Source organism: Salvelinus namaycush, chromosome 19 (assembly GCF_016432855.1).
Source record: "Salvelinus namaycush isolate Seneca chromosome 19, SaNama_1.0, whole genome shotgun sequence".
NCBI lineage: Eukaryota > Metazoa > Chordata > Actinopteri > Salmoniformes > Salmonidae > Salvelinus > Salvelinus namaycush.
In genome coordinates this window covers 9265533-9282582 of record NC_052325.1, presented here as the reverse complement: position 1 = coordinate 9282582, position 17050 = coordinate 9265533, and the positions used below count along the sequence as shown (strand labels likewise).

The 17050-nt window shown below is 47.4% G+C and overlaps 1 protein-coding gene across 1 annotated transcript in view; it reads left to right on the top strand.

Annotated features, from left to right (window-relative positions):
* The window catches only part of LOC120063684 (oxysterol-binding protein-related protein 6-like), a 46877-nt gene that overhangs the window by 17377 nt on the left and 12450 nt on the right, over positions 1–17050 (top strand). The window contains exons 8-14 of the mRNA XM_039013979.1: positions 3532–3712; positions 6923–7053; positions 7445–7552; positions 8082–8213; positions 9511–9598; positions 9903–10156; positions 15563–15700. Coding sequence (XP_038869907.1) covers positions 3532–3712; positions 6923–7053; positions 7445–7552; positions 8082–8213; positions 9511–9598; positions 9903–10156; positions 15563–15700 — 1032 coding nt within the window. The remainder of the gene's footprint in view (positions 1–3531; positions 3713–6922; positions 7054–7444; positions 7553–8081; positions 8214–9510; positions 9599–9902; positions 10157–15562; positions 15701–17050) is intronic.

The window sequence follows — 17050 nt, the reverse complement described above, 5'->3', positions numbered from 1 at the left end:
TACTCATTCCATGATTTTTCTTTATTTTTTACTATTTTCTACATTGTTTAATAATAGTGAAGACATCAGAACTATGAAATAACACATATGGAATCATGTAGTAACCAAAAAGTGTTAAACAAATACAAATATATTTGATATTCTTCAAAGTGGCCACCCTTTGCCTTGATGACAGCTTTGCACACTCTTGGCATTCTCTCAACCAGCTTCATGAGGTTGTCACCTGGAATGCATTTCAATTAACAGGTGTGCCTTGTTAAAAGTTCATTTGTGGAATTTCTTTCCTTCTTAATGCGTTTGAGCCAATCAGTTGTGTTGTGAGGAGGCAGGGATGGTATACAGAAGATAGCCATATTTGGTAAAATACCAAGTCCATATTATGGCAAGAACAGCTCAAATAAGCAAAGAGAAACAACAGTCCATCATTAGTTTAAGTGTAACGTGTGCCCTGGGAGTCGGGAAGCAAGTTCAGGGAGTGCATCATTTAATAAACAAATGAACAAAACAAGAAACACGAACAACGCACAGACAGGAAACTGAAACAGAAACAATGACACCTGGGGAAGGAACCAAAGGGAGTGACATATATAGGGCAGGTAATCAAGGAGGAGACTGGGGTCCAGGTGAGTCTGACGCGCATGTGCGCGTAACGATGGTGACAGGTGTGCGCCATAACGAGCAGCATGGTGACCTAGAGGCTGGAGAGGGAGCACACGTGACATTAAGACATGAAGGTCAGTCAATCCGGAAAATGTGAAGAACTTTGAAAGTTTCTTCAAGTGCAGTCGCAAAAACCATCAAAAGCTATGATGAAACTGGCTCTCATGAGGACCGCCACAGGAAAGGAAGAACCAGAGGATAAGTTCATTAGAGATTGCAGCCCAGATTGCTTCACAGAGTTCAAGTAACAGACACATCTCAACATCAACTGTTCAGAGGAGACTGCATGAATCAGGCCTTTATGGTTGAATTATTGCAAAGAAGCCACTTCTAAAGGACACCAATAAGAAGAAGAAGAGACTTGCTTGGGCCAAGAAACACAAGCAATGGACATTAGACTGGTGGAAATCTGTCTTGTGGTCTGATGAGTCCAAATTTGAGATTTTTGGTTCCAACCGCCGTGTCTTTGTGAGAAGCTCTTATTCTTTGCTTGCTCCCTACTGCTGTGGAGCAGTGCGCACTTTCCCTCACTCCAGGTACCAATGGGTGGTCTCCTAGATATGGAAAATGTTAGGCGGGGCTGACATAGATCTTTACGCATCGTGAGAAAATGCGACTTGTCAGCTGTCTTTCTAGATAAGGCACCTGGATGATCCGTTGGAAATGGATACTCTCACGCACCAGGGGCCTTTGACCCTCCGTTCTGCTTTTCCCGCTGTGGATCTGATTCAGCACTCGCTAGACGGTACGTTGGGAGGGCTTGTCCTTGATCCTTGTGGCTCCCCATTGGCACAAACGACCTTGGTTCATGGGGATCATCCTTTTAGGCGGGGATTGCGCAGGGACTTGTTGTCCCAGGTGCACGGACAGGTCTGGAACCCGCGGCCGGAGATTTGGAATCTGTGGGCTTGGACCCTGAAAGGTCCAATCTGATGGTAAGGTGTTTACCTCTAAACGTTATTGCTACTATACAGTCTGTATGAAGTTCGCCCTTGGCGACTCTAAGTTGACGTTGTGTCCTAGTGTGACCTTTGACCCTAAGGTCATGACTATGTCCTACAGGTCTCTAGCTTTTGAGCTTTTCAGGTTGCATGCCCTGTGTCCAGTACGAGCATTACCATGTACGTTGAGCGGACCAGGGGTGTCAGTTTGTGTGACTAACTTTTTGTCTGTTTTGATAATCCGGCTCGTGGTAGAGCGCTTTCTAAGCAGCGTCTCTCCAACTGGATTGTGGATGATATCTCTCTGGCAAATGACAGGAATTACATAACGGTGTACACACCCACTTTACCAGGGGTCTGGCGGCCTCTTGGACGTTGTTTAAAGGGTTGCCTGTAGGAGATATTTGTGTTGCGGCGAGTTGAGCATCACCACACACTTTTTTGTTTCAGGTTTTATCGCCTGGATGACACTCCTCCCAGTGTAGCCCAAAGTGGGCAGATTGCGCAATACCCGGGTACCGGAGGTTTTCCTGTCGGGTTGGAACTCTGGGTGGTCTGTTGTGGGGCCATTTCATTTGGTGTCCACTGGGGGTTCGGCTTGGGGCGTGATTTCATATCTCCGTAGCTGTGTTGTACCGAGTTGACCGACTGAAAGGGAACGTAGAGTTATGACTGTACCTACTGTTCCCTGAAGGAGAAACGAGGCCCCGCGCCGCCCAGTTCTGAGCTCGGTGAAGAGCAGTACTTAATTGAAGGAATGAATCCGTGCCTCGAGTTTATTGCCTGTGGAAGGCGGGGCTTCCGGTGAGGCACAGCGTTCCTTGGCCTTGTCAGGTGTGATTCTAATGTTCTTCAGTAGAGGGATCTAGCGAGCAAACTCCTAATAGCTGTGTGGTACCTCGTTTCCCTCCTTCAGGGAACAGTAGTTATAGTCATAACTGTACGTTATGCAATTATATGTCAGGGCAAAGAACATTTTCGGTTATCTTCTCTCGATTCAATGTCCTTTTGTACTTATCATAATACAAAGCCTGAACCACATTTTTTGGGCTGTACAATGCCTTATTCTCATGTTGTCTAAATTACCCCATTTTGAACACTCTGTAAAGCTTCAGGAGAAGGCTAATCATGCTTTGGATTATTAAACTCTCTGAAACTCTCCCAATTACCTATGGCAAATGTTTAAAAGCCTTTTCCTTCATGATACTTCGTTTTTATCACTACGTGTGTTCTGGTAGATTAGGTAGCCCAGAACCAACCATTTTCTCACCAGGAAGCCCAAAACCAACCGTTTCGTCACCAGGAAGCACAAAACCAACCGTTTCGTCACCAGGTAGCCCAGAACCAACCATTTTCTCACCAGGAAGCACAAAACCAACCGTTTCGTCACCAGGAAGCACAAAACCAACCGTTTCGTCACCAGGAAGCCCAGAACCAACCGTTTCCTCACCAGGTAGCCCAGAACCAACTGTTTTCTCACTAGCGGCCCTCTGGTATACATACATAGTGTTGTTAATGAATGAGTGAGTCATCAGTCCAGGAGAAACAAGGGGAAGGATTTTTTTCCTTTTTTTTTTTTTTTTAAGCAAATGAAGTGATGTATTTATAGCCAAGGCTTAAAAAGAACATTGGTTGGAACGAAGCCTCAGCTTCATCTGTGCTTTGCTGTCCCATATGACTTGTCAGACTTGGTGTGATTCATATAGTGATATAAACACTGAGTGTGTATCTGTCTTGACTATGTCAGAAGAGACCGCAGAAGGTCTTATGGAGCTCCATCTGTAGATCACATTACTACATTCCCAAGTCTCCAAGTGGTACTGACACTCCTCTCCTCCCTCTCCTTCCTCTCCTCCTCTCCCTCTCGTTTCTCTCCATTCTCCTCTCCTCCCTCCCTCCTCTCCTTCCTCCCTTCCTCTCCTCCTCTCAGGTCCCCTCTCTCCCTGTGAGTGCCAGTATGTCGCCCACGCGCCTCCACTCCTCCAACCCCAACCTGTGCGCTGAGCAGGTGGACTTCCAGACCCCTGTCTCTCGCCAGATTCCTGACAACATGGAGTGTGGCGGTGACTACATCAAACTACAGGAGGACTTCTGCCTCATCGCTCAGAAAGGTACAGTGGCTTGCGAAAATATTCACCCCCCCTTGGCATTTTTCCTATTTTGTTGCCTTACAACCTGGAATTAAAATATATTTTTTGGGGGGGGTTGTATCATTTGGTTTACACAACATGCCTACCACTTTGAAGATGCAAAATATTTTTTATTGTGAAATAAGACAAAAAAACAGACAACTTAAGCGTGCATAACTATTCACCCCTCCAAAGTCAATACTTTGTAGAGACACCTTTTGCAGCAATTACAGCTGCAAGTCTTTTGGGGTATGTCTCTCTTAGCTTGGCACATCTAACCACTGGGATTTTTGCCCATTCTTCAAGGCAAAACTGCTCCAGCTCCTTCAAGTTGGATGGGTTCCGCTGGTGTACAGCAATCTCAAGTCATACCACAGATTCTCAATTGGATTGAGGTCTGGGTTTTGACTAGGCCATTCCAAGACGCTTAAATGTCTCCCCTTAAACCACTCGAGTGTTGCTTTAGCAGTATGCTTAGGCTCATTGTCCTGCTGGAAGGTGAACCTCCGTCCCAGTCTCAAATCTCTGGAAGACTGAAACAGGTTTCGCTCAAGAATTTCCCTGTATTTAGCACCATCCATCATTCCTTCATTTCTAACCAGTTTCCCAGTCCCTGCCGATGAAAACACCCCCACATCATGATGATGCCACCATCATGGTTCACTGTGGGGATGGTGTTCTCGGGGTTATGAGAGGTGTTGGGTTTGCGCATTTTCCTTTATGGCCAAAAAGCTCAATTTTAGTCTCATCTGACCAGAGTACCATCTTCCATATATTTGGGTGGTCTCCCACATGCCTTTTAGCGAACACCAAACGTGTTTGCTTATTTTTTTCTTTAAGCAATGGCTTTTTTCTGGCCACTCTTCCGTAAAGCCCAGCTCTGTGGAGCGTACGGCTTAAAATGGTCCTATGGACTGATACTCCAATCTCCGCTGTGGAGCTTTGCAGCTCCTTCAGGGTTATCTTTGATCTCTTTGTTTCCTCTCTTATTAATGCCCTCCTTGCCTTTTCCGTGAGTTTTGGTGGGCAGCCGTCTCTTGGTGTGGTGCCATATTCTTTCCATTTTTTAATCATGGATTTAATGGTTCTCCGTGGGATGTTCAAAGTTTCAGATATTTTTTTAGAACCCAACCCTGATCTGTACTTAGTGGGGCCACTTGCTTGGTGGTGTTGCAGACTCTGGGGCCTTTCAGAACAGGTGTATATGTACTGAGATCATGTGACACTTAGATTGCACACATGGACTTTATTTAACTAATTATGTGACTTCTGAAGGTAATTGGTTGCACAAGATCTTATTTAGGGGCTTCATAGCAAAGGTGGTGAATACATATGCACGCACCACGTTTCTGTTTTTTTTTTTTTTTTTTTTTTTTTTTTACCATTTACTGTTTTCACTTCACCAATTTGGACTATTTTGTGTATGTCCATTATATGAAATCCAAATAAAAATAGATTTAAATTACAGGTTGTAATGCAACAAAATAGAAAAAATGCCAAGGGGGATGAATACTTTTGCAAGGCACTGTAGACATACACATATATATTGTATACACAATCACACACACACAAACACACACACGCACAGTCTGCTGCACTGATTGATAGGTCATGTTAACTACACTGGAATGCATTTCACACCAACCAACAAATGTATTTACACTTCACGTTCAGATTAACAAATCATTGGCCCTGGGGTTTTGTTATCCCCGGCACATCCTCCTGGCACACCCTCATTTTCTGGAAACAAATTGGCGCACAAAGATGCAATTTGTTAACTTCAGTAGCGGCCCATGGGTAAATTTACTGGGGGGGAAAGCCAACCAGACCAGTTGAAATATTGGTTTGGTCTATATCCCATTGGAAATGCCTTCATAGGCTACACGTCCGTGAAATAAGGCCGATAAGCTGTCATTGCACAGACAAAGTTCCAAGATAAGAGAAACACTGCTCGTACCACTTGTTTTATAAGCCCAGAATGTCACTTTTGAACACCCGCAAAAGTCAGCAAGATTGTTTGGGGAAAGTATATGTTCTCTTTCATTGTCTCATTACAGTATATGCCTATTCTTACTATAAAACATAAAATATACAGTGCTTTCGGAAAGTATTCAGACCCCTTGAATTCTTCCACATTTTGTTACGTTACAGCCTTATTCTAAAATGTATTAAATAAATACAAATCCTGAGCAATCTACACACAATACCCCATAATGACAAAACGAAAACACGTTTTTAGAAATGTTTGCAAATATATAACATTTTTAAACAGAAATACCTTATTTACCTAAGTATTCAGACCCTTTGCTATGAGACTTGAAATTGATCTCAGGTGTATCCTTTTTCCATTGATTATCCTTGAGTCCACCTGTGGTAAATTCAATTGATTGGACATGATTTGGAAAGGCACACGCCTGTTGATATAAGATCCCACAGTTGACAGTGGCACCATCCCTATGGTGAAACCTGGCACCATCCCTACGGTGAAGCATGGCGGTGACAGGATCATACTGTGGGGATGTTTTTCAGCGGCAGGGACTGGGAGACTAGTCAGGATCGAGGGAAAGATGAACGGAGCAAAGTACAGAGAGATCCTTGATGAAAACCTGCTCCAGAGAGCTCAGGACCTCAGACTGGGGGCGAAGATTCACCTTCCAATAGGTCAATGACCCGAAGCACACAGCCAAGACAACACAGGAGTGGCTTCGGGACAAGTCTATGAATGTCTATGAGAGACCCAGCCAGAGGCCGGACTTGAACACGATCTAACATCTCTAGAGAGACCTGAAAATAGCTGTGCAGCAACACACCCCATCCAACCTGACAGAGCTTGAGAGGATCTGCAGAGAAAAATGGGAGAAACTCCCTAAATACAGGTGTGCCAAACTTGTAGACTCATACCCAAGAAGACTCAATGCTATAATATTAATTGAATCAATTTTAGAATAAGGCTGTAGCGTAACAAAATGTGGAAAAAGGGGTCTGAATACTTTCCGAATGCACTGTATATATTAAAACGTATTATTATATATATTGTTATTTGATTTTTTTCAGCCCCGGTAAGCTCCTGCATCAGTCCGTCCCTGTTCACCGTCCCTTTACACTATCCATACCAGCAAAGTGTAGGGAAACCATTAGTAAGAGTTGTAAGTAACCAGAGGGTGTGTTTAAAATGATTTCTGTCTTTTGCAGTCCACTCCATGTTGAAGTCTGCGTTCACCACGGTGGCCATGGAGAAGGAGAAGATCAAATCTGTTCTCTCAGACCAGGAGCAGTCAGAACGGTCTGCCCAGGTCATCACCCTCAGGAAGTCTCTGTCACAGGTGAGACCGGCAGGTGTTCATTTAGAATTCTCCTTCTACACTACCCATAATCCTCCTGCACTGGGAACAGTCACTATAAATGGTTAATTGTGTTGTTTTTGTCAGAACACACCTTAAACACACCTTAAATATTCTGTGCAGTACTTGAAACATGAAATGTACTGGCTGGAGAGATGAGGGGTTTCAATGGAATTGGTATGACTTTCATCACTGCTTGAGTTAGATTTCTGTTACTTTGCGAATGGATCCATTTCATAGCTGAATATGAATGTAGAGCTGTACAATATAGATCCAGTTGTAATGTTTATCTGTTTAGTTCTGTATTCCTCTCTACACCCCTCTCCTCCAGTTGACAGATTAGTGAATTGATTCGTATTTCTCCTCATTTCAGGCCCTGTCCCAAAACGCTGAGCTTAAAACCCGACTGGGCCGCATCCACTCTGAGTCGGTCCTGTCTGAACAAACAATCAGTGTGAACCTCATCACCAGTCCTGATGAGGTAGCTAGCTACGTCTTCTACTGGATCAAGTCGTTGTTTTTTGTCATTGTCCCTGACATGCAGGACACTTGCCATTGCAGTGCCTGGTGTGCTTATAGCAGCCAGCTGGTAGCTACCAGGTGAGGTCAGGGAGAATAGTGATCTTGTGTGCTGTTTATCTCCTCTGTGGTGCTATGCATCCTGTTGTAGAGCTGGACAGGTAACTTTAGTTAACTGGAAAACATTGTGTATTCTCTGCTTTACTGCGTTTACCAATTAGGGTATTGATTCCTGTCCTTAAAGAAGGACGGTGCTTCCAGTATCTCTTGGCAGGTGAGCTCACTGATCATTAAAGTTGTGCTGAACCTGACGTCAAGGTAAATGGAAAAAACAATGTGATCTTACCAGGAATATAGGAAGAATAAAGTCACCAATGACTGCTGGGTCTCCACCGTCTCCACTTTGACACAGTTCAGTTCTATGTCGTCTCACCACCTAAAGTCACGAGTAAAAGACGTTGTACTGATTGTGTTTCTCTGTTTCCTTAAAGGGGGGAGAGCAGAGGGGAATCCCTCTGACTCAACAGACGTCCAATGAGAGCAGGCTGTCTATGTCAGAGTCTGTGTCGGAGTTCTTCGACGCCCAGGAAGTGCTGCTGTCGGCCAGCTCGTCAGAGAACGAGGTGAGAGAGGGCTGGGGGTCGGAGCTCAGATAAAACATGGCCGAGTGGAGCTGGAGTTAGTCAGATATGAATAAAACCAGTGTGAGGGACAGAGATAGCACACAGCAGAAACTCAGACATGTAGAGACAGAGCAAGACCAACTTTCAACTCTCCAAACTAGAGGGGGGCTCCTCCAAACTAGTGGGGGGCTCCTCCAAACTAGTGGGGGGCTCTCCAAACTAGAGGGAGGCTCTCCAAACTAGAGGGAGGCTCTCCAAACTAGAGGGAGGCTCTCCAAACTAGTGGGGGGCTCTCCAAACTAGAGGGAGACTCTCCAGTCTCTAGTCTATTATGCTGCTGGGTCCAGTCATGTCCTTCAACTGGGTCCTTCAACTGAGTCCAGTCATGTCCTTCAACTGAGTCCAGTCATGTCCAATTTCTCATGAAACCAACTCCAGGTTTTCAATGGTACGCCCTTCTTTATGGATTTGACATGGTCCTTCTCCATGGTCCTTCCTCCAGTCTGATGGTTTGTCTGTTCTTAAGCCAAAGAGATGGCTTTTTTCCCTCACTGCCATGACAGGCCCAATGCCATGAGTACCGAGCACCAGTCAATATGGCCCCATAAGAGCCATCACCCTTCAGGCCTATCTGGCTGCTCCCCAGGTATGAAAACCAAGTGCTACTATCTAGAGTCCTGCTGAAGGATTACTCACCAAGGAGGTCCCTCACCAGGCTAGGGCCAAACCCTCTGCCTCAGGTGCCAGGCCCTATTCATTACTACCAACAGCCACAATCTGCTATTCTCTGGCACCGTCAGTAAGTTCATTGTATGTTACTATATATAAAGTGGAAATGCTGCAGTGTCTCATCTTGTGGTGACTGCAGAAAGAGAGAGAAGAGATAGCAAGCACTGACGGCAGTTTGCTAGTCACTGGAAAAATGCAGTGTGTGTGTGTGTGTGTGTGTGTGTGTGTGTGTGTGTGTGTGTGTGTGTGTGTCTGTGTGTCTGTGTGTCTGTGTGTCTGTGTGTCTGTCTGTCTGTCTGTCTGTCTGTCTGTCTGTCTGTCTGTCTGTCTGTGTGACTGTACTGTCTGTGTGACTGTACTGTCTGTGTGACTGTACTGTCTGTCTGTCTGTGTGACTGTACTGTCTGTCTGTCTGTGTGACTGTACTGTCTGTCTGTCTGTGTGACTGTACTGTCTGTCTGTCTGTGTGACTGTACTGTGTGACTGTGTGTGTGACTGTACTGTGTGTGTGTGACTGTACTGTACTGTACTGACTCAGTGGTTCTGTTGTCTTCCTCTAACCCTCTAGGCCTCAGACGATGAATCATACGTCAGCGACGTGAGCGATAACATTTCAGAAGACAATGCCAGCGTGACTGATAACGTCTCCAGACAAAGTAGGTCCTCCTTAGCTTTCCAGCTTTCTCCTTCCATTACAGTGTGTGTGTGGGGGGGATTGACCTTGCAGGCCTCAATGTGTGCCAGGGGCTGCACTCAGGGCTTATGAAAGCTATCAGTGTGAAGTGCAGGAATGCCTCTATCCTCTATTCTAACCCTTCATCCGTCCACTATGTTTCAGTCATGAACTGCCTGTGGCTATTATGAGATGCAAGGATGAGGATTTGACGAAGCCTTGTAGGTCAGACAGTCATCAGTCCTGACGATGGTCCGTGACAGTACTGTACTTTCTTCTGGTTTCAGTGCCGAACGGAGACCTGGCTGGAAGTGCCTTCCGTAACGGGCGACGCCCGTGTCTCCCCGCCCCCTCGCCAGACTGCAGCAACATCAACCTGTGGAACATCCTGAGGAACAACATAGGAAAGGACCTGTCCAAGGTGTCCATGCCTGTGGAGCTCAACGAGCCCCTCAACACCCTGCAGCACATGTGTGAAGAGCTGGAGTACACTGAGCTACTAGACAGGGCTGCCGATACGGAGGACCCCTATGAACGCATGGTACGGCCCAAGCACTCATCTCTGTGTATGAAGGCATGGTACGACCCAAACACTCACCCCTCTGAGTATGAACGCATGGTACGGCCCAAACACTCACCCCTCTGAGTCGTATAAAGCTTCATGGTTACAGTTCTGAAAAGACCACCAGTATAACTCTGCATTCTCTACCACCACAATGTATGATAAAATGGCACATTACTGTAACTCTTAGTGATGATGTGACCCAGTCAATCAGCTAACACAGAGGAAACATACCACAGAGACTCATCAGATGATGTAACACTTCTTTATATTAGGATCCATTAGCAACCATAGACATTACCATCACTAACCCATACAGCGTGACCCAGCGTCTCCCATCACTAACCCATACAGCGTAACCCAGCGTCTCCCATCACTAACCCATACAGCGTAACCCAGCGTCTCCCATCACTAACCCATACAGCGTGACCCAGCGTCTCCCATCACTAACCCATACAGCGTAACCCAGCGTCTCCCATCACTAACCCATACAGCGTGACCCAGTGTCTCCCATCACTAACCCATACAGCGTGACCCAGCGTCTCCCATCACTAACCCATACAGCGTGACCCAGCGTCTCCCATCACTAACCCATACAGCGTGACCCAGTGTCTCCCATCACTAACTCATACAGAGTATCCCATCACTAACCCATACAGCGTCTCCCATCACTAACCCATACAGCGTGACCCAGTGTCTCCCATCACTAACCCATACAGCGTGACCCAGTGTCTCCCATCACTAACCCATACAGCGTGACCCAGTGTCTCCCATCACTAACCCATACAGCGTGACCCAGTGTCTCCCATCACTAACCCATACAGCGTCTCCCATCACTAACCCATACAGCGTGACTGTGTCTCCCATCACTAACCCATACAGCGTGACCCAGTGTCTCCCATCACTAACCCATACAGCATGACCCAGCATCTCCCATCACTAACCCATACAGCGTGACCCAGTGTCTCCCATCACTAACCCATACAGCGTGACCCAGCGTCTCCCATCACTAACCCATACAGCGTGACCCAGTGTCTCCCATCACTAACCCATACAGCGTAACCCAGTGTCCCCCATCACTAACCCATACAGCGTGACCCAGCGTCTCCCATCACTAACCCATACAGCGTGACCCAGTGTCTCCCATCACTAACCCATACAGCGTGACCCAGTGTCTCCCATCACTAACCCATACAGCGTGACCCAGCGTCTCCCATCACTAACCCATACAGCGTGACCCAGTGTCTCCCATCACTAACCCATACAGCATGACCCAGTGTCTCCCATCACTAACCCATACAGCGTGACCCAGTGTCTCCCATCACTAACCCATACAGCGTGACCCAGTGTCTCCCATCACTAACCCATACAGCGTGACCCAGTGTCTCCCATCACTAACCCATACAGCGTCTCCCATCACTAACCCATACAGCATGACCCAGTGTCTCCCATCACTAACCCATACAGCGTGACCCAGTGTCTCCCATCACTAACCCATACAGCGTGACCCAGCGTCTCCCATCACTAACCCATACAGCGTGACCCAGCGTCTCCCATCACTAACCCATACAGCGTGACCCAGTGTCTCCCATCACTAACCCATACAGCATGACCCAGTGTCTCCCATCACTAACCCATACAGCATGACCCAGTGTCTCCCATCACTAACCCATACAGCATGACCCAGTGTCTCCCATCACGAACCCATACAACGTGACCCAGCGTCTCCCATCACTAACCCATACAGCGTGACCCAGCGTCTCCCATCACTAACCCATACAGCGTGACCCAGTGTCTCCCATCACTAACCCATACAGCGTGACCCAGTGTCTCCCATCACTAACCCATACAGCGTGACCCAGTGTCTCCCATCACTAACCCATACAGCGTGACCCAGTGTCTCCCATCACTAACCCATACAGCGTGACCCAGTGTCTCCCATCACTAACCCATACAGCGTGACCCAGTGTCTCCCATCACTAACCCATACAGCGTGACCCAGCGTCTCCCATCACTAACCCATACAGCGTGACCCAGCGTCTCCCATCACTAACCCATACAGCGTGACCCAGCGTCTCCCATCACTAACCCATACAGCGTGACCCAGTGTCTCCCATCACTAACCCATACAGCGTGACCCAGCGTCTCCCATCACTAACCCACACAGCGTGACCCAGTGTCTCCCGTCACTAACCCACACAGCGTGACCCAGCGTCTCCCATCACTAACCCATACAGCGTGACCCAGTGTCTCCCATCACTAACCCATACAGCGTGACCCAGTGTCTCCCATCACTAACCCATACAGCGTGACCCAGTGTCTCCCATCACTAACCCATACAGCGTAACCCAGTGTCTCCCATCACTAACCCATACAGCGTGACCCAGTGTCTCCCATCACTAACCCATACAGCGTGACCCAGTGTCTCCTATCACTAACCCATACAGCGTGACCCAGTGTCTCCCATCACTAACCCATACAGCATGACCCAGTGTCTCCCATCACTAACCCATACAGCGTGACCCAGTGTCTCCCATCACTAACCCATACAGCGTGACCCAGTGTCTCCTATCACTAACCCATACAGCGTGACCCAGTGTCTCCCATCACTAACCCATACAGCGTGACCCAGTGTCTCCCATCACTAACCCATACAGCGTGACCCAGTGTCTCCCATCACTAACTCATACAGCGTGACCCAGCGTCTCCCATCACTAACCCACACAGCGTGACCCAGTGTCTTCCATCACTAACCCATACAGCGTGACCCAGCGTCTCCCATCACTAACCCATACAGCGTAACCCAGTGTCTCCCATCACTAACCCATACAGCGTGACCCAGTGTCTCCTATCACTAACCCATACAGCGTGACCCAGTGTCTCCCATCACTAACCCATACAGCGTGACCCAGTGTCTCCCATCACTAACCCATACAGCGTGACCCAGTGTCTCCCATCACTAACCCATACAGCGTGACCCAGTGTCTCCCATCACTAACCCATACAGCGTGACCCAGTGTCTCCTATCACTAACCCACACAGCGTGACCCAGTGTCTCCCATCACTAACCCATACAGCGTGACCCAGTGTCTCCCATCACTAACCCATACAGCGTGACCCAGTGTCTCCTATCACTAACCCATACAGCGTGACCCAGTGTCTCCCATCACTAACTCATACAGCGTGACCCAGTGTCTCCCATCACTAACCCATACAGCATGACCCAGTGTCTCCCATCACTAACCCATACAGCGTAACCCAGTGTCTCCCATCACTAACCCATACAGCGTGACCCAGCATCTCCCATCACTAACCCATACAGCGTGACCCAGTGTCTCCCATCACTAACCCATACAGCGTAACCCAGTGTCTCCCATCACTAACCCATACAGCGTGACCCAGTGTCTCCCATCACTAACACATACAGCGTGACCCAGTGTCTCCCATCACTAACCCATACAGCGTGACCCAGTGTCTCCCATCACTAACCCATACAGCGTGACCCAGTGTCTCCTATCACTAACCCATACAGCGTGACCCAGTGTCTCCCATCACTAACCCATACAGCGTGACCCAGTGTCTCCCATCACTAACCCACACAGCGTGACCCAGTGTCTCCCATCACTAACCCATACAGCGTGACCCAGTGTCTCCCATCACTAACCCATACAGCGTGACCCAGTGTCTCCCATCACTAACCCATACAGCGTGACCCAGTGTCTCCCATCACTAACCCATACAGCGTGACCCAGTGTCTCCCATCACTAACCCATACAGCGTGACCCAGTGTCTCCCATCACTAACCCATACAGTGTGACCCAGCGTCTCCCATCACTAACCCATACAGCGTGACCCAGCGTCTCCCATCACTAACCCACACAGCGTGACCCAGTGTCTCCCATCACTAACCCATACAGCGTGACCCAGCGTCTCCCATCACTAACCCATACAGCGTGACCCAGTGTCTCCCATCACTAACCCACACAGCGTGACCCAGTGTCTCCCATCACTAACCCATACAGCGTGACCCAGTGTCTCCCATCACTAACCCATACAGCGTGACCCAGCGTCTCCCATCACTAACCCATACAGCGTGACCCAGTGTCTCCCATCACTAACCCATACAGCGTGACCCAGTGTCTCCCATCACTAACCCATACAGCGTGACCCAGTGTCTCCCATCACTAACCCATACAGCGTGACCCAGTGTCTCCCATCACTAACCCATACAGCGTGACCCAGCGTCTCCCATCACTAACCCATACAGCGTGACCCAGTGTCTCCCATCACTAACCCATACAGCGTGACCCAGTGTCTCCCATCACTAACCCATACAGCGTGACCCAGTGTCTCCCATCACTAACCCATACAGCGTGACCCAGTGTCTCCCATCACTAACCCATACAGCGTGACCCAGCGTCTCCCATCACTAACCCATACAGCGTGACCCAGTGTCTCCCATCACTAACCCATACAGCGTGACCCAGTGTCTCCCATCACTAACCCATACAGCGTGACCCAGTGTCTCCCATCACTAACCCATACAGCGTGACCCAGTGTCTCCCATCACTAACCCATACAGCGTGACCCAGTGTCTCCCATCACTAACCCATACAGCGTGACCCAGTGTCTCCCATCACTAACCCATACAGCGTGACCCAGCGTCTCCCATCACTAACCCATACAGCGTGACCCAGCGTCTCCCATCACTAACCCATACAGCGTGACCCAGTGTCTCCCATCACTAACCCATACAGCGTGACCCAGTGTCTCCCATCACTAACCCATACAGCGTGACCCAGTGTCTCCCATCACTAACCCATACAGCGTGACCCAGTGTCTCCCATCACTAACCCATACAGCGTGACCCAGTGTCTCCCATCACTAACCCATACAGCGTGACCCAGTCCCTGGTACTGACAGACATGTTAGTTTGTCTATATCTGTGCACTGCTGTGGCGTTGACAGTGACAAGCCCAAAGTAAACATTCTGAAGGATAGCCTTGGTCTTCCAGAGACAAAGGCCAGAAATATCATGCTCTGATGCAGCTGTCGACCTTGTTCAATCTCACATCTGTCATTCTACTGGCTTAGTTATCATAACAGGACGGTGTGTGAATAAAACATTTTGGACTTGTTAGATAAAAGATTATGACATTTCATTACTGGGATGTTGTAAACCAGTATGTTCCAGGGGTTTAACTGCTGTTACTTTATGGTACCATGCAGTATTTGATGCACAATTGATTCATGCATAACTTTCAGAAAAGGAGAATTTGTGTTTCAGTGTAACGGCAGCAGCCATGTAAGGCATTGAAGACATTGTCTATGTTTTATGTATTTAGTGTAGTTTGTTTTGATTGTGTTGCTGTTTCTCTGCTACAGGCCATTATGGCAGCGTTCGTCATCTCAGGGTACTCCTCCACGTACTACAGAGCGGGAAGCAAGCCATTCAACCCTTTACTGGGAGAGACGTATGAATGTATCCGTGAGGACAAGGGCATGTGTTTTATCGCTGAGCAGGTAGGTTCCCACAGTACTGATTATAATGAATGGACAGGGTGAAACCTGATCCTAGATCAGCACTCCTATGAATACAGGCTCTGGCATATTTACCAATACCTTAACCCTCATACAGTGTATATGTTGTCAAGAAATGAATAAATACTGTAAATGTCCCTCAAAAAAAACAGGTCAAATGTAGTTTCTCTAGACAGACTGGTTGCCTCCCACAATGTACAGTTGAAGTCTGAAGTTTACATACACTTAGGTTGGAGTCATTAAAGTGGTTTTTCAACCACTCCACAAATTTCTTGTTAACAAACTATAGTTTTGGCAAGTCGGTTGGGACATCTACTTTGTACATGACACAAGTAATTTTTCCAACAATTGTTTACAGACAGATTATTTCACTTATAATTCACTGAATCACAATTCCAGTGGGTCAGAAGTTTACATACACTAAGTTGACTGTGCCTTTAAACAGCTTGGAAAATTCCAGAAAATTATGTCATGGCTTGAGAAGCTTCTGATAGGCTAATTGACATAATTTGAGTCAATTGGAGGTGTACCTGTGGATGTATTTCAAGGCCTATCTTCAATCTCAGTGCCTCTTTGCTTGACATCGTGGAAAATAAAAATAAATCAGCCAAGACCTTAGAAATAAAATTGTAGACCTCCACAAGTCTGGTTCATCCTTGGGAGCAATTTCCAAACGCCTGAAGGTACCACGTTCATCTGTACAAACAATAGTACGCAAGTATAAACACCATGGGACCACGCAGCCGTCATACTGCTCAGGAAGGAGACGCGTTCTGTCTCCTAGAGATGAACGTGCTTTGGTGCGAAAAGTGCAAATCAATCCCAGAACAACAGCAAAGGACCTTGTGAAGATGCTGGAGGAAACAGGTACAAAAGTATCTATATCCACAGTAAAACGAGTCCTATATCGACATAACCTGAAAGGCCACTCAGCAAGGAAGAAGCCACTGCTCCAAAACCGCCATAAAAAAGCCAGACTACGGTTTGCAACTGCAGATGGGGACAAAGATCGTACTTTTCGTACAAAAATAAAACTGTTTGGTCATAATGATCATCGTTATGTTTGGAGGAAAAAGGGGGCTTGCAAGCCGAAGAACACCATTCCAACCGTGAAGCACGGGGGTGGCAGCATCATGTTGTGGGGGTGCTTTGCTGTAGGAGGGACAGGTGCGCTTCACAAAATAGATGGCATTATGAGGCAGGAAAATTATGTGGATATATTGAAGCAACATCTCAAGACATCAGTCAGGAAGTTAAAGCTTGGTCGCAAATGGGACTTCCAAATGGACAATGACACAAGCATACTTCCAAAGTTGTGACAAAATGGCTTAA